General features: G+C 41.9%; 2 protein-coding genes across 6 annotated transcripts; one reads left to right on the top strand and one right to left on the bottom strand.

The window, feature by feature from the left end:
* Positions 1–2225: 2225 nt before the first annotated feature.
* On the bottom strand, positions 2226–8660 carry usb1 (U6 snRNA biogenesis 1). Of its 5 annotated transcripts, none has more exons than XM_046849469.1 (8): positions 8559–8660; positions 7869–7946; positions 7602–7795; positions 6416–6599; positions 6263–6316; positions 5034–5139; positions 4867–4950; positions 2226–2457 (listed from the first exon to the last, which is right to left on the bottom strand). In XM_046849469.1, exons 3-8 carry the CDS (start codon positions 7711–7713, stop codon positions 2353–2355), a joined length of 645 nt encoding a protein of 214 aa, XP_046705425.1. In that variant the 5' UTR covers positions 7714–7795; positions 7869–7946; positions 8559–8660; the 3' UTR covers positions 2226–2352. The 5 variants fall into 5 exon arrangements, with proteins under 5 accessions (XP_046705425.1, XP_046705426.1, XP_046705424.1 ...); XM_046849470.1 differs by lacking the exon at positions 8559–8660 and adding an exon at positions 8118–8284 and having other exon boundaries at positions 7874–7946; XM_046849468.1 differs by lacking the exon at positions 8559–8660 and adding an exon at positions 8118–8165.
* Positions 8661–8829: 169 nt separating this feature from the next.
* Positions 8830–16270, top strand: znf319b (zinc finger protein 319b). The gene is made up of 2 exons (XM_046849464.1): positions 8830–8965; positions 13942–16270. The coding sequence occupies exon 2, from the start codon at positions 14261–14263 to the stop codon at positions 16073–16075; it is 1815 nt and encodes a 604-aa protein (XP_046705420.1). The 5' UTR covers positions 8830–8965; positions 13942–14260; the 3' UTR covers positions 16076–16270.
* The last annotated feature ends 1747 nt before the right edge of the window (positions 16271–18017 follow it).

Here is an 18017-nt window from a genome sequence, read left to right as displayed (position 1 = left end):
TGCTCCAAGGAAGGAACAGTGGTGAACCGGGGACAGGGTCATGGGCGGCCGAGGCTCATTGATCATGTGGGGAGCGAAGTCTGGTCCGATCCAACAGACGAGCTCCTGTAGCTCAAACTGCTGAAAAAGTTAATGCTCAATGGATCAGGACTGTGAAAGGGGGACCAACATGCAGATGGTCATAATGTTATGCCTGAAAGGTATTTACATAAATACATACAAAGTTTTTCACTTTTTTGTGGTCTATTAGAAGCACAGCTAAATCTGACAGCATTGTGGCCATCAAAGTGGTTTGAGCTTGAAACCTAACTTTGGTTGTGTGTCACTTTGGAAGAGTGTCCACTAAAAACATACATAATAATGGTACAGTTCAATAAAAGTTGTGATTCAGTGGCATTACAATAATTTGTACTGCAACCGACAAAACAAAAAGATTGCCTACATATAATAACTAATGGCATGGTATCATAGAAACTGGGGAGTCTTTGCCATGACTAAGGATCTCCAGAATGCAATGAACATGGCCTTAACAGGAGGTGTTGTTTTGGGATTAATTTCTGTGGCTGAAGTTTTGTAGTGGTTAGAACTATATAGTTGCAAGGCTGCAGAAAATGGACAAGTTGGTCTACAAAGGTGATTAGCATGTCTCTTCCATGGAGAACTGAGGCGATGCTTTTAGACTAGAAATCTAGGGTTGTGGTATGTACTTTTCTGAAACTATTAAAGACTCACTCACAAGGTTCTGGAGAACAGACTAGTTAAAACTGGGATTCAGGAGACACCATGCCAGGTTGTGGAACCAACTCTTGTAGGTGTTCTTTGGAGTATGGTCCAGTACTGCAGGAAAATTAGTTATCCGAGTAACTACTTTTGCACAAGCTATTCTTTGGGTGAGTGCAGTGCTTGCTTTCCATTTTAGGTGTATGACAGACATTTGTCTTTTCTCCAATCCCGTTTGTGGTTTTTATAGACAGGATACCAAGACACAGCAAGGTTAAAGAGGTGTCCAGTTTGGAGAAGTTTGCTATTCTCTTTTCACCATTTCGAGTGGAAGTCCAACGTTCTAAAGATTTTTTGCTGATCTTTTAGGGAAAAAACTCGGATGCTTCCTTTAGGTTTTGGGGAGACCTTGCCCCTGCTAGAGCTCTAGTTTCTTGGGAACTTTTTCACAAGAAATTAAAAAAGCAACAGTGGGAAAGACAAAAAAAAAAAAAACATCAGTAGCACCGGTCTGTGGTGGTAGAGCAGTATCTCTGTTTACCAATCAATCTACGTTCTTAACCTCAACTCTAGTTTACAAGCTGTAGGTAGTGACCTGAGGAATAATGCTGCCAGTACATACAGTAAAGAAGACACTCCTCCACAAAGTTGCTAGGCTCACTGTCCAAGAGCTCGTGAAGATATAGGAAAGCCTCGAATTTGAGCCACTACTTACAGAATTCATATCTCCATTGAGGAGTTTTGGGCGCCTTACTAGGACGTCCTTTAGTTTGTCTCCTCCTAGGAAACTCCTTAGATAGACCCAGGACCTGCTGAAGGGATTATAGCTCTCTCTATTGGCTTTTAATTGGTCTTATTTTTATTATTCAAGAAACGGTCAGGGTAAAAAAGTATGCCGTGACCTTCCAAGCCTGTTGCCAGTATGACCTTCACCAAGGAGAAGTAAAAGGAATACATGAACAAATCCCCATGAATCACTAGTTCATATCTTACACCTTAGTATACTGTTTATAAATATTCTTCTGGAAACAAAAAAAAATGTTGGTACAGTAAAATCTTGAGCTATCCCTGAAAATTAGTGACTTGTTCTAATTTTTGGTTGGCAGCTAAACCTTTCTTTAGTAAGAAGGAACAAATCCTTGCCTCAGGTTCATTGTGCCAGATGTTGCAAAAACATTTCCGAGGTTTTCACTATTAACAGTACAGGAAATAGACATTTCCTCTACAGTTAGTTGAAAACTAAAACAGGTTCTTTTTCTTGAGGCACACTGAATGCTGATATGATAAACATCAATCAAGAACAATCCAAAATATAGTGGAACATCTTCCCAGAAGACTGGGGGTTATTATGAGCAAAATGGGTACTAAATGTGGAATGAATATTCAAAAAGCCGTGTTTTCTTATTTTCAGGTGTACGAAAACTTTTATTATATTATATATTATTTAATAGAAATAGAAATAAATAGAAATTCCAGTTTCTTTTTATTTTAATTCAGTATCCAAGTAAGTTTAAGTAAGAAATAATGTTTATTAAAGCATTCACACTGTAAAATTTTACATTCATCACACCATCAATAAAGTTACTATTAGTAGCTTGTGGCTGTGACAAAAATCCTCCTAACTGCTGTCTGTCACTGCAACGGAAACAGAAAGAATTTATTCCCGCTCTTGCAGCGGAGCTCCTTGCAGTTCAGCCTTATCTGAAAAGGTCCGTCTTCATGGCCGTCCACGAGACTCTGTAGAAGATATACAGTGCAGGGGTTATAAAAGTTCAGTAACCTGTGTGAAAGCCAGCTGGTCGAGACACGCAAGAAAACAACGTGATATGAGAAACCTGACGTGGTCAATATCCACATGGTTAGTAAGTGACCGAGACTTGTTTAGCTGCTCGTGTTAATATCAGACAGGGTGCTTGTGTGGTTTAAGGTTTGAAGGTAAAACACCAAAATGTTTCATCTGTAAACTTTTCAGAGCGAATCGCACGTGGAGTCAGATTGAGAAGCTACAAATAACCGATAGCATGTATATATCTAGTGTAAGACCACATGCTGTTTTAATTAGAACCTGTTTCTTACTTATCAGCATAAAACACTGCAACACTTTTGTTTCCCCATTTTTCATGAGCTGAACTCAATGATTTTAGTCTTTTTCCATGTACACAAAAAGCCTTTTTTTCCTCAAATACTGATCACAAATCTGTCTAAATCTGTGTTAGTGAGCACTTCTCCTTTGCCGAGAGAATCCATCCACCTCACGGGTGTGGCATATTAAGATGCTGATTATTGCACAAGTCTGCTTCAGGCTGGCCACGATAAAAAGCCACTCTAAAATGTGCAGTTTTATCACACAGCACAAACCTACAGACCTTGCAATTTTTGAGGGAGCGTGCAATCGGCATGCTGACTGCAGGAACGTCCACCAGATCTGTTGCTCCTGAATTGAATGTTCATTTCTTTACCATAAGTCATCTCCAAAAGAGTTTCAGAGAATTTGGCAGTACATCCAACAGGCCTCACAAATGCATCCCACGTGTGACCACGTGTAACCACGCCAGCCCAGAGCCTCCACATCCAGCGTCTTCACAGCCAAGATTGTCTGAGACCAGCCACTCAGACTGCTGCAACAATCGGTTTGCATAACCAAATAATTTCTGCTCAAACTGTGAGAAAGCGTCTCAGGGAAGTTCGTCTGCACGCTTGTCGTCCTCATCAGTGTATATGGATTAAAAAGTTACCACAAAAATGGAGCTCACATTTGTACTTGAGGTCTTGAGCATTCAATTTTCCCTTTACTTGAACCAAACCTGTTCCAGCACGACAATGGTCCACAAAGCCAGCTCCATGAACATATGGTTTACATGGGTTTCTGCAGGTTTCACGACGTCAAATTTAAGACTTTTTCAGGCCACTAGAAATGAAATTTAGGACCTAAATATAACCTATCAGCGGCCCCCAACCGGCCACGGACCGGTTTAATGTCAGACAATACTTTCACGGTATGGCGGATAAATACAACAAAATAAAATGATACGAGCGGCATAAAAACTGGTATTTTCTAAATATAATAATAAACGTAAATCCACTGTGTTGTTTTTTGTTCATTTTGCTCACTTGGGGGTTTCAGTTTAGCGGTAATGTAATATGTGTTAGCGGCCGGAGCAGCCCCTTTAAGAAGGTAGCGGGTGGAGGTAAGACATGTGACTGAGGCATCATGACATGCATCAAGAGTGAGTCATAGACAGATGTGGTGAAGATAATCCGATAATGTTCCAGAATATAATGCATGTAATGTAATCCTTAACCAAGCCCTAAATTAATATTTTTCAAGCCAAGTATCGCTAAACTTGCACTTCCCCATAGCTGAAAAATAAAATCCTTTTTTACGTTCGTGGTACGATCCAAGATGAGCATTTCAATGAGTATTAGAGGCAGCGATTGTATGACTTTTTACTTCTACATCAGTTTCCTTGTAGCTGAATGACCAAGAATCTCCTCAAGTACCCTCTAAAATCTAGTGGAACATCTTCCCAGAAGAGTGGAGGTTATTCTAATAGCAAATGGAGACTAAATGTGGAATGGTACAACCTTATGATCAGATGTATGTACAATTTTATAGTTCCCTATATTGTGTACAATTCTATTCTAATGATGGTATGTGGCTTCATATCTAACTAAAGGAAGCTACGAGGCAGCGCTTTAGTCTTTGGCAGACAACAGCGCAAGTGCGCGCATGGAACGGCGTGTGGCGAAGAAGTTTCTTGGAAAACGAAGTGGTAAAACCCGCAGGAGACTTCAACAGAGTTTGGTGATGAGGTGCTCAGCCGCAGTAAGACTTTTAAACGGTGTCAACGTTTTTAAGATGGCTGTATGTCTGTCAACAACGATCCTGGTTGTATTTGGAACCACTGATGACACAGTAAAGCTGTCCATCCTACGAAAGTTCAGGCGTACTGACAAATCTTTCTAGGATGAAACTTTCCAGGCGTTAGTTAAACGCTGGGATAAGTGTATAAATATAGCAGCGGAGGATGTTGAAATGGGAAACAAGTAGTTTCCACTCCTTAAATGTGTTTTTTTTTTTAATAAACTCAAAAGTCCCAGTTTGACTTGAACGTCCCTCATTACTAAATATATATTACATCTTACCTGCAACTCTGGTAAACACGTGTTCTGCAGTTTTTCAGTGAAATCACCGACACACCACGCCAGACTCAAGTGAAACGATGGATCCTAGAAAACGTGACGTGAGTAAGTGTGAGTGAAAGCAGAAGGTTTTTTTTTTTTATTCGATTTATTTTTTTTAATCTGCAAACCTCATAATAAGTGCTAAGGTTGAACTTTTCCATTACTGCGTCCACTCTTTTCACAACCTCAAGTAGCTGCATGTTACCTGTAGAAATTTCCATACCGAGGAAAGTCCTGCAAAAAGAGAACAAAACATTTTAATCAGGGTCTAAAATCGGACTCAGCTGCCAATCAGCGCAAATGTAATAAACTTTATGTAGCAGAGAGTTCCAAATTCCAAAAGCAAAACTCCAGAAACTCATAACCTCAATGCCCAGCCATCTTCAAACTGTTTTGAAAAGAAGAGGAGACGCTACACCGTGGTAAACATGCCCCCGTGCCAACTTTTTTGAGACCTGTAGCAGGTATAAAATTTGAAATGAGCTCGTTTTGTGTATAAAAATTTACAATTTTTTAGTTTAAACCTTTATGTTCTCTATGTTCTATTGTGAATAGACATACAGTACAGACCAAATGTTTGGACACACCTTCTCATTCAAAGAGTTTTCTTTATTTTCATGACTATGAAAATTGTAGAGTCACACTAAAGGCATCAAGGGCTATTTGACCAAGAAGGAGAGTGATGGGGTGCTGCACCAGATGACCTGGCCTCCACAGTCACCGGACCTGAACCCAATCGAGATGGTTTAGGGGTGAGCTGGACCGCAGAGTGAATGCAAAAGGGCCAACAAGTGCCAAGCATCTCTCGGGGAACTCCTTCAAGACTGTTGGAAGACCATTTCAGGTGACTACCTCTTGAAGCTCATCAAGAGAATGCCAAGAGTGTGCAAAGCAGTAATCAAAGCAAAAGGTGGCTACTTTGAAGAACCTAGAATATGACATTTTTCAGTTGTTTCACACTTTTTTGGTATGTATATAATCTCATATATAATTCCACATGTGTTAATTCATAGTTTTGATGCCTTCAGTGTGAATCTACAATTTTCATAGTCATGAAAATAAAAAAAACTCTTTGAATGAGAAGGTGTGTCCAAACTTTTGGTCTGTACTGTATATTTTTTTTTTTATGTCTGTACTTTTGAGAGTTTGGGGGGTACATGGAGACGGGTGATCCGCTGTAGTGACCCTTAATGGGAGGAAATTTTCCTGGCTGGAAAACTGGCTGGAAAATTCAGCTGTCACAATACTTCTGTTCATACAAGATACGGGTATCTGTTACATTTTCAAAATACGTGAACATATAACGCAGCTTAAAAGAAAAAAAATGCTATCCGGTTCGAAATGAGCTAGATCTTACCTCGTTTTTTCTTGATTGGAGTAAACCTTCAGTTTATCTGCTAGACACACAAATCTGCAAAAATCAATGCTCGCAGTTAACTCGGGTCATAAAGCAATCCTCGGGTCAAAGGGGTCGTTTCAGAAAAAAAAAAAAAAAAAAACAGATACAGACCCCATGCATGTTGCCAGTGCAGAACGCAGCGCCTGAACAAATGGCTGAATCCAGTGGTGTCGCAGGATCAATGTCTGAGAGAAGCTGACGTGAAACTCCTCGGCCCGGGTCAAGGTGACGCCACGGGCTGCAGCACAACCCATCAGCTCATCCAGCAACTCCAGGAACACGTCGTCAGGCTCATCTGAAATGGAAACGAGAGTCAGGCCAATGTTTAGATCTGTGAAAATGAACCTACAGTTTGTCAGTGGTTCCCAGTAACTTGCCCATTTTTTCCGAAGCTGAAACAGGCATTTGATAGTCATGGTTGGTTACTGCACATGTTCCTGATTTACGATCTATGCGGAAAAGTGTGTAAAAACCTGACAGTCACATCCATATGTGCTTTTAAACATCCCATTCCAGAGTGTCTGGCGAAGAGTCTCAAACAGCAAGGTGCAGTTATCTGGAAGTTGAATCATGTCAACTGGATTTTCGATCGGATTAAAGATGTTAAGGGAACAAAAGAGGGAGGTGAGAGTGGGGTGATAGTGGGAAGGGAAGTTGGAACTCTATACTTCTACACACTCTCCTGCTTACTCTCCTTCTCTGGGGTTTTTACCCCCTAACAACCTCCTAACACCTCCTTGACCATGGAGAACAGAGCCCTACACAGGGGGTGGCCCCAGTGGATAGAGCCCCTCTGCCCTCATCTGCCGAGGTGCATCTCTCACCAACCCCATAACCTCAAAGCGAAGTAGATGCTTCACAATCCACAGTACAGTCAGTGGTTGATCCTCTGAATTAATTTGGTACTTTGTTTTTGTATTTCTGACCATAATCATTTGCTCTAAATCAACCTGTAAAAAAAAAATCCCAGTTCTTAGAAATAACGTGTAGTTGCGAATCACAAAAGATGATTGCCATTAAATTACTGTTAAATTACGGAAAAAAGGGGGGACCAACACAATATTAGGCAGGAGGTCATTATATTATGATCGGTGTATATTATAAATAATCGGGAATTATTCAGGATCATTGTGCCAAAGTCCATGCCAGCTATGGGTGTGACGGTCAGATCGGCATGATATTTTCCCTGCTCCAAAAACACGTTGTATCGATTTGGCATGACAGGAACATTTATTTTACTCCATGTATCAGACACAAAAATTCTATCACACATGACACCATGAAGATTGTCCCTTACATTGTAGATAAACATAAGTAGCCCAGTTGCCTCTCTCGTGCTGGAAAGACCGGAGTCTTCCTCCATGTTGAGAGCTGTCCTCTATGTGCTGCTCTTCTGAGTCTCTGAACATCTCCTTGACGGATGATGGAAGAGGAAGACGAGGCACAGAGTCCTGACCTGATCCTTGCTTCCTTTTCTTTGCACCTGAAACCCTGAATATCAACACAGTGTTTAGTTTCACATCATGAAACACCACCAGAGAGGATTTATAATGCTCTAACGCACCAAACCTGCTTTCTGGTTTCCTTTGTTTTCTTTTATTGGAAACTTCATTTTCTTCTTCCGAGCTGCTACTGTAACTAACTAACATGTTCAAAATGCAAGGTACAGGTTCATTAAGATTTTTTTTGAAACAGTTAAAACAGGCGCAATATTAAAAAAATACGCTTTAAAACATATTCCAAGCAAATTAGGATTAAACCGTATTCATATATTTTTATTTATACACAGCGCTTGTTACAGGAAATACATTACAGCGTTGTTGTGAAGTCCGGACACGCTGTTGCACAACTTCAGAGTCCGACCTGCAACAATACCGACTGAAAAGAGTTCCGGATTTGTACGAGAACGATATACCAGAAATCCGATTTAGTTTTGTTTTGTGTAAACAGTGCAAAAATACAAGACTTGTTAAAATGTACGTTAGAATGCGTAAAAGTTAGCAGGAAGTAAAAAAAAAAAAGCGTTTTAGAGATGCATTCCTGTTTGTGGTGCTGTGAGCCGCTCCGAGCTGAGGATATATGGCGACATTTTTTTTTGTGCACGCTTGAAATAAGAAATAATAAGAACCTGCGCATGTGGCGCAAAAAACCATAAGTGTGTGTTTAAACAAATAAAGAAAATATTGAATTGTTTAGTGTGTGAATGCGGGTGTGTTTGGTGAGAATCGTGTGCTTATTTGAAATAAAATCGCACCAGGTTTCCGGTATGTCCTCGGTATGATGCCAATTATTTATTATTCAGGTTCCTGTTGGGCGGTTTGGTGGTCAAACGGAGCCTCTGGTGCTGCTGGCGTGAAAGCGAAAATAAGTTCAAAACGCGTGCTTTAGACGCCCTTTTCCACATCGAGAGTTTTTTCCATAGGCACATTGGACACCCTGGATGTCAATTCGAGTTGTTTAGAGAGAGAGACTGCTCCGCTTTTCGCGGTGCTTTTCACAGCCGGGTTGAGTGAGCGGCCTGCGGCGTGCACCGTTCAGGAAAATCCGCGGATCGGATTACGGCCTACGGTTGGTTTCAAAAGCCGAGCGTGTTTTAATCCATTTTAAAGGAGGAGAAATCACCTAATTCGAATGCCGACCCGTGTGAGGAGGAACAACAAGGTATGCAACGCTGTAGTAAAGTATTTAAACGTGTTATTTCGTGAATTAACATGGTGTATCCTGTGGGTTTAGCGTGCTTGCACTCCGGTATCAATGAGCAGCTTTACTATATAATGCAGAAAAAATAAATCCGCAAAAAGCAAATGTTTTTTATATTTCCTTCATACAGCGTTAATAGATTTTTTTTTTAAATATAACTTTTCTTTTTAATGCATGTATTTTTGCATATTCGTGGTGTAGATAAAAAGCCAAATCAAATAGGTGCTAATGCTAATGTGGGTAAACAAGTGGGGGGAAAATGTTTAGGGTTTAAATGAGGAGCGAAAAGAAACGCCGGTGTTTTTATATTTTTTATTGAAAGTGTGCAGGTTTTTATCCAGTATTCCAGCTTCCCGTAGATAATTTCTTCAAATCTGGAATGGGAAGCATAGAGGATTCATTTCCAGCCAGAACAATAGGAGTTTCTGAGCAGCACCAGCATCATAATCATCTTCCTGACCTGCTCCAGAGCTTCTCAACTCTTCATCTTTATCACAGGGTTTCATTAAAAACCTACTTATCACACTCATTACATGATGCACAAGAAGTTATATTATGAATGCAATCAATCTTCAATATTAACATACACAATCGACGAATAAATGGCAGGTTGGACACATTTCCTTCCTGAAATCTGTCTTGTTTTCCCAGGGAAGTGGTAGCTCAGTGCTTGAGGCTTTAGGTTACTGATTAGAAGGTCAGGGGTTCAGTATCACCAAGCTTTGTCATTTTAGGATCTCCTGGGCCCTTGAGCAAGGCCCCTTAACCCTCTGTGCTCAAGGGACACTGTATAATGGCTGACCCTGTGCTCTGACCCCAGCTGAGATATCAGAAGAAAGAATTTTGCTGTGCTGTAATGTGACGAGTAAAAAAAAAAAAAAAAGCCTCATTCCTGGAACATACAACAAGCCAGCACTTGATCCTAAAAAATCCCAAGTATACCCGAGTCTCTCAAGTGTTCAGAGATGCGTGAAGTTACCCATCAGCTACGCGTTTGAGACACGAATCGAGGCGTTCGGCTTCGAAATGTTTGCTGTAGGACGGCCTTGTCTACACAGCAGCCTAACGGATGCACTACGAGAGCTTGTATGCAATATCGAGCTCGTTCTTTCCCTTTTAAACGGAATCTCTTGCATTTCGACCCGCGTTCAATCGGATTTATCCGGGCGTCATTCATAGGTGAAGGGCGAAATTGGTGTGATGGAGAATTAAGTAATTCGTAAGTGTTTTGCTCGTACTCCAGTGTGTATGTAGACCAATGCATGAGAAGACTGGCTCATGTAAACCTCAACTGATTTTAAACCATTTTATATGCAGTGAGCATATTTTATATATAATTAAGGTTAAATAGCGTGAGTGTCGACAACAAAAATTTAACATTTAGATTAGGTTTAACTTTGTCGTTGTGCACGTTACAAGTGCAGAGCCAATGAAAAGCAGTTATTATCTAACATACATAAAATGTTAATTAAAAACTTCAACCTTAAATGAATACTTTTCAAGATTTTATTACTCTAATCAGCATAGCCATGGACTAATATGGGTGCTTTATGTAAATGCATGTTTATTAGGGCTGTAGCTAGCGATTATTTTAGTAATCAGGTTTCCCACCGATTATTTAGTCAATTAATCGATCGATTGGATAATCGGTCTCTTAAAATGAACGAGTAATTAGTTTATTGCTGAAATTGCAATACAAAAACATCTGTGTGAACGAAACTAATTTAGTGCATTTAATTGCCATATTACATCAAAATACAAATGTATAAATAAAAAAATAAATCAGAATTCTCTTAAAATGATCCCAAACTTTATAAGGTTCTGACGCTTTCTTTGGCCTGAATCCAATAGAAGCCTTTTTCCACCACATATTTTACCTAATCCCGACAATTTTTTCTTGCAATTCAGACTTTATTTCTCGTAAACATCCAAAATTTCCACCATGTAACCATGTTATCGGCCTGAACGAAACAAGGCTCCTCTGCTTCATCTGCGGTGTTCCGTCTCCTCCAGGGATCAGAGGCTTAGTTTGATACCATGCGATTGTATTAATTGTAGGCCATTTTCTTTTTTATGTGTAAAGCTTTCTGGCACAACAGAGGGGGTGACGCTGCCCGATTGGCCGAAAAAAAAAGTCGGAATTGGGCAAAATTTTCTTTGTGGCGGAAACAGGCTTCCATATGAATCTTCCCCTTCGCTGTTTTCTCCCCGTTCCGCCATTTATTCATTCCCCAGCCTCTTCAGTGTCACGTGTCCAGAGCGCTCCAGAATTTAGCAGGTGGTGCGTCAGTAATAATGGTCCGTGGGGAAACACGGTGCGCCGTCTTTTTTTTTTTTGTATTCAAGTTACTCAAGGAATCGTTTCAGCCCTAAACATAACCTGCGTTGTAGCCTAGGATTTGGTACTTATCGTCGTACAGTCAAGGCCATTAGATCCACAAGTAAGATAGAATCACAAGGCCATTGTGATCGTACAAGTTTAAAATCTCTGTCTGACGACGTGTGAAAAGTCGTTTGTATTTGTAGGAATTTGTTTGAAAGCTGTGCAACCCTTCGATCCTAGAGCCACTGACTTTTCATTACATGACACTGTTGGGGACATGAAGGATTTCTGACTGAGTATCACATAGACAATGAAATGATGGTTAAAAGTGTGATGTGCTTGGTGTTCATGAGCACCTGGGTACAGTAGATATGCCCCTGCCCCAGTCTTTTTCAGGGCCTTTTCACCCAAATTCATATAAACTTTAAGATTTTGTCCTTTAAGTCCTTGTTCCACTTTTAACGAAAGGTAAACGAATTTCACTTCTACCACCAAGTCTATTTTTTCTTTCTTTTTTTTTTTTATGGAGTTTTGTGGGCGTGACCAGAAGCGAGTAACTTGTCAGTAACATGCCTGGTAACTTACAGGTGATTGTCTTTTCTCGACACACTTGTGCAAGTCTAAAAAAAAACCCCAAATAAATCAGGCTTTCTGAAAATGTTCACAATCCAGCAAAATTTTTCCGAGTTTGGCTTTTATTTTGTGCAAACATTCCCATCCATCTTTAGAAAAGGAGATAAATGAGGTCTTGTGCCGGTATACATCATGTTATCATGTTGTTAGCTGAATATAAGGAAAGGTGTTTAAAGTGTAATGTATTTACAGCAGGTGTGAATGTTAGGTGTTGAAAAGAAGGTTCATTTTGCATGTAATTGACTTGCACAGTAGCAGTTGCTGTCTTTTCTTCTTCTTGATGCAAGAACAAACGGTACATTTATCCTCTTGGAAGGAAGGAATATATGACGAGCTAGTAGATGATTCTCAGTTTTCGAAAAGTTATACAAAGTGACTCACTGTAACACCTCTATTACCAAATACTGTACAATATCCTGCTGATTCTTCCCAACACTGTTTCTCCGGTAACACCCAAATGTACAAGTGTCATTAAAACCATGGGGCAAGTTTAGTCTTTTTACGGTGGTATTTAATAATCTTATCATAGAAACTACAAGTCGCATAAACGTGGCATCTTTATAGATTGAAATAGTTAACAGCTTATAAAATGTGTGTTTGTGCAATTCACCTTAGTGTGTACATTTGGCAGATTTTTATATCCAGAGCAACTTGGTTATCTCATTCGTACAGCTAAACAATTAAGGGTTAATGCTTGGTGATGCTGGGATTTGAGCCCATGACCTTTCCGATCAGAAGTCCATCTTATACGACTTTACCACCTCGAGCTACCTGATTTTAGAGTTGCCGATAACAGATTAATCTCCAGATGGATACTGGATAAAAAAAACTAACTCACTTCTTTCCAGCAACCAACGCATACCGGGAAAAACTATCAGTATGGTTTTATGCACTATCCGTGCCGATTAATCAACAAAACCGATGAGTCGGTCAAGCTCTATGCAGAATAACTGTACAAATTGTACATATATTTAACTAAAGATAATATTCTCATGTCTAAGAGGGGAAAAGGAAATCAGCTACATAAAAAAGGGAAATTTTCTAATATACAGCATCTGCGAGCAAATACAGCGGTCTTACGTTCTAAAAACCCTCACGAGTTTCGAAAATCCACGCATTTTGGACCTTAGTGTAATTATCTAGACATGTCACTTAGTGAAAACATAGTTTTAAAATGTTATTCCTGACATTCCTGAACATTTGGTGTTCCTGCGCATTCCTGCGAATTGTAAGATAATCCACAACTTGCTGTTCGTTCCAAATGAGAACTTGCAAATTTTCCGAGCCGCGAGTTATCAGGGGTTGATTGTAATGTTATAAAAACTAGAATCCCATCAAGAGATACACAGGCTATAAATTGAGCAAAAAAAAAATTCCACTTATAAGCTACTTACATTGATGTGAAATAAAGAGAGATGTAGTTTTAATTGTGGATCATGAAACTTTTGAAATAAGGGCTGTCCTAGGAAATACAGTGGGGGAAATAATTATTTGATCTCCTGCTGATTTTGCTGCCTAACAAAGAAATGAGTAGTCTAGAATTTTTACAAATAGACAGATTATTAAAAAAAATCCAGAAAAAACATTACATATAATACATTATTATATACACACACACACACACACACACATATATATAAATACACATGTATGTGTTTGTATTTAAACGAGTGAAATAATTATTTGATCCCCTACCAACCAGCAAGAATCCTGACCACCACACACCCAAATTATTCCTGTACATTTAAAAAAGAATTCCCAATTCCAATTCATTATATGTATAAAAGACACCCGTCACAGAATCAACGTCTTTTATTCAAACCCCTCCACCGCCATGGGCAAGACCAAAGCACATCAGGAACAAGATTATTAGACACTTTATTAGACCTTACAACTTGGCAGTTAAAGATTGATAAAAGGTGATGCACAAAATTTTGTTTTTTCTACCACAACTGATTCATTAACACACTTTCTTTTTCAGGAGTGAAAAAATTGGAAGGAATCCAGAACTGGTGCGCCTCCGTCTTTACATCGTCTGTACTCTTTTTTTCCTGTTTGGAGGATGCCCCCACACGCAGTGTTCTGAGCACTTTTCGGAGCCAGCGAACACTCCTGGAGGATTGAGGTGCAATATATTTCCCATTTCTCACCCGTGCTGGTCCAACTAAACCGTCAAAATAAGTTCCTCGTTGCCCCCCCACTTGTCGCATCGCGGCCAGTCCAGCAACCCCTTCCCCCTGGATTCCCACGCCAAGCGGTCACACTACGGCACCAAGCTGAATCCATACACACGGGCGCGGATGACTGAGGCGTGGCAGCAGCATGCCGTTGCACCGCCTCCCGTCGTCCACACTATCCCGCCGGGGGCGGAGAACGCGCTTGGATGCGCCGTGTACGGCATCGTGCTGCAGCCGGACGCTTTGCAGACACAACAGCAGCAACAGCAGCAGCAACATCACAGCCAGCAGCACAGTCAGCAGCAGCAGCACCCTGCTCAGGCGCAGCAGCCTTCACTACAGGTGGGGAGCGAAGGAGGCCACAAATGCGGCGCTTGCGGCCACGACATCTCGCATCTTGCCAATCCACACGAGCACCAGTGCATGGTGAGCCAGGACCGCTCGTTTCAGTGCACGCAGTGCTTGAAGATCTTTCACCAAGCCACAGACCTCTTGGAGCACCAGTGTGTGCAGGTCGAGCAGAAGCCGTTTGTGTGTGGCGTGTGCAAAATGGGCTTCTCGCTGCTCACGTCACTGGCACAGCACCACAACGCGCACAACAGCGGAAACCCAATGAAATGCTCCATCTGCGAGAAAACCTACCGGCCCGGATCTTCTGGAAATGCCACACCAACGTCGTCAGGCAGCAACAATCCAGCGCAACCTTCCAGCGATGGCGCGTCGGCGAGCAGCAGCGCGGCGGTCGGCGCGTCTGGGCAGCCCCTTTTCGAGTCATCAGCTCCTTACAGGCCCTACAAGTGTTCGGTGTGCTCAAAGGGTTTCCGGCACCTGTCGGAACTGACGCGGCACGAGCGCGTGCACACGGGCGAGAAGCCTTTCAAGTGCGAGACATGCGACAAGAGCTTCAGCCAGCAGTCCCACCTGCAGCACCACCAACGCACCCACAGTTCGGAGCGACCGTTCAAGTGCGCAGTGTGCGAAAAGAGCTTCAAGCATCGCTCGCACCTGGTGCGGCACATGTACGCGCACTCGGGGGAGCACCTGTTCAAGTGTAATGTGTGCGAGCTTCACTTCAAGGAATCGTCTGAGCTGCTGCACCACCAGTGCCAGCCACAGGGCGCCCGGCCGTTCCGCTGTGCCACGTGCGGCAAGGGCTTCAAGCGTCCATCGGACCTGCGGCAGCACGAGCGCACGCACTCCGAGGAACGGCCGTATCACTGCGACGATTGTCAGATGAGCTTCAAGCAGCAGTACGCACTTGTGCGCCACCGCCGCACGCACACGGCCTCCGGAGACCGGCCGTTCAAATGCAACCTGTGTGACAAGGGCTTCCTGCAGCCGTCACACCTGCTTTACCACCAGCACGTGCACGGCATGGACAACCTGTTCAAATGCGCCTCGTGCGGCAAGGGCTTCAGCCAGTCGGGCGAGCTGCTGCGGCACAAGTGCGGCGAGAGCTCGAACACGCCCACCAACCCAGACAAACCGTATAAGTGCGACGTCTGCGGCAAGGCCTACAAGAAAGCGGCGACGCTGCAGCGCCACCAAACTACCCATTGCAACGAGAAGCCCCTGAAGTGCTCGCTGTGCGATCGCCGCTTCCTCTCATCGTCCGAGTTCGTGCAGCACCGCTGTGACCCCTCGCGAGAGAAGCCTCTCAAGTGCCCAGACTGCGAAAAACGCTTCAAGTACTCCTCGGAAATGAACCGCCACCGGCGCGTCCACACCGGCGAAAAGCCGTACAAATGCGCCAGCTGCGACAAGGGCTTCAAGCAGCGCGAGCACCTCGCCAAGCACCAAAGCGTACACTCCAGGGATGCGCAGTTCAAGTGCGTGTGGTGCGGAGAACGCTTCGCCGATCTCAGCTTGCTCCAGGAGCACACGGTCCAACACACCGCCGAAGGAGGCGGATACCCAGTTTCTTCTCTTATTCAGTAACCCTCGTGTGTTTTTTGCTTTTTTTTTTTTTTTCCCCTGTTGTTTTTAGATCGCTTCAAATACTAAGCAAGTGGAATAATCACTCCGTTACTTGCATATACATACAGTGGATGACTTCATTATTCTGTTGTGTACCATTTTATCTTGGACAAAGCAATAGGTGCTGAGAAATTAGAAGCATTGTTTCCTTCCTTCCTTCCTTTTTTCTGCCTTGATTCCTGACTCATTTTTGTTACAGTTTGAAAGGAAAAATAATGAAGGACACGTTTCCAAACAGGGAGAGAAGAGAGTTTCGTAGCTGTCCGAGATGAAGAAATAGCTCTGGAGTCTTTATGCCAGTCTTTCCGCTTTCAGTTCGATTAATCTATCCATCAGAGCGTTGGACTTATATTGGTTATAATATATATATATAAAAGAAAGGAAAAAAAAAAAAAAGATATAGTCAGTAGGTAGGTTTTAGATCTAGTTTCTGTGCTTCCTTTGAGTTTCTTTTACAAATCCCAAATTCTCCAAATCAAGGACGATACGAGAGGACGTGGGTCAGTCCCTAGCCATCCTCTAAAATGAAGAACACTGTATATATCTACTCGGATCACTGTTTCTAACTGTACTGCCTGCTTTTTAGACACCTCAGCTAAGACCTATCTGGCCAAATGTTAAGAAAAAGAGGGGGGTGTGGACTGGGGCGGGGTTTTAGCCTGCATTGTGCTATTACGATATTATGAACAATTCATGCTGTCTGTAAGTGTGTTGTATACGTGTCTGCGCGTGTGTGCCCTTGGATGTACCAAAAAAAAAAAAACAAAAGTAAGTACTGTATGACACCCCAGAAGGGCATGTTGTTAACCAGGTAGTCCATCACCGTCTCTACATTTCACTGCAATATACGTGAGAAAAATATATATACTATATAGAAATATATACACGTCACTCATTTATACAGCTCATATTCCCACAAGTGTGACTGTCCTAAAGCAGCTGTGTTACTGTAAGTACATAGTTTTAGTATGTATGCGTCATGTCTTTTAGTCTTTACTTAAAAAAAACTTTTATAGAATTTGTATTTTTTTATTATTCAATATTTTTTTCTTTCTCCGATTGTCCATTTTTATTTGTCATTCATTCATTATGATTTGTAGATTCCTATGCGTACCATGATGATGAAGACTATGGTGGTGGTGGTGATTATGATGTTTTATACAAGCGTAGTTTTGTGCACCTAGTCGATTTGGGTTTGCTTCCTCACATGGATGAGAAGTCCGTTTTTTTCCCCCCTCCTCATTCAGAGCCAGCTTTGAGAATCGAACGAAGTGTCAACCAACAAGTGTTGAATATGATTCCTGGGTTTTTTTTTTCCCCTGTACAGTAGCATGTGTGAGATTTCTACAGCCTGTATAGATTTATTATATTTCCTGTTTACTTGCCTGCATTTATACTGTAAAATGCCGCCCCCAACCCCCAATGTCACCTTTTTGCTTTGGAATGAGAGCGAAACCTATTTCAGGCCATGACGTAAGAAGGGAGAATATGCATATTTCCTGTGTAGGTTAATGCGATTGCTCTGTATATTATTTTTATCCCCCCCCCTCATACATGTTGTTTACTGTGACTCATGGTATGACTGTCATGTTCTTTGGCACCCTATGCCCTGAGCGAGTGCAGGATAAACGTACGCCAATCTCTGGTCGTTTTTGCACAACCGAGGTCGTGTGAGGCTCTTGCCCCCACCCCCCATTTACATGTGGCTGTGATTGATGACTCCAGAGGGTCGTGCAGCAGTATTATAATTAACGTGTGTCGTGTGGAGGTCGGAGCTCTCGCTACATTTGGCCTTAAAAGCAGGAGTGATTTCAGGGCGACTCCATAGCCTCTATGTTTTATATCGTGGTCATTGAGGTTTTTTTTTTTTTTTAAATACACACACACTCACACATTTTATATT

Source organism: Silurus meridionalis, chromosome 5 (genome assembly GCF_014805685.1).
Source record: "Silurus meridionalis isolate SWU-2019-XX chromosome 5, ASM1480568v1, whole genome shotgun sequence".
NCBI classification, from domain to species: domain Eukaryota; kingdom Metazoa; phylum Chordata; class Actinopteri; order Siluriformes; family Siluridae; genus Silurus; species Silurus meridionalis.
The sequence above is the reverse complement of the archived record's forward strand: the minus strand, read 5'-3'. Positions and strand labels throughout refer to the sequence as shown.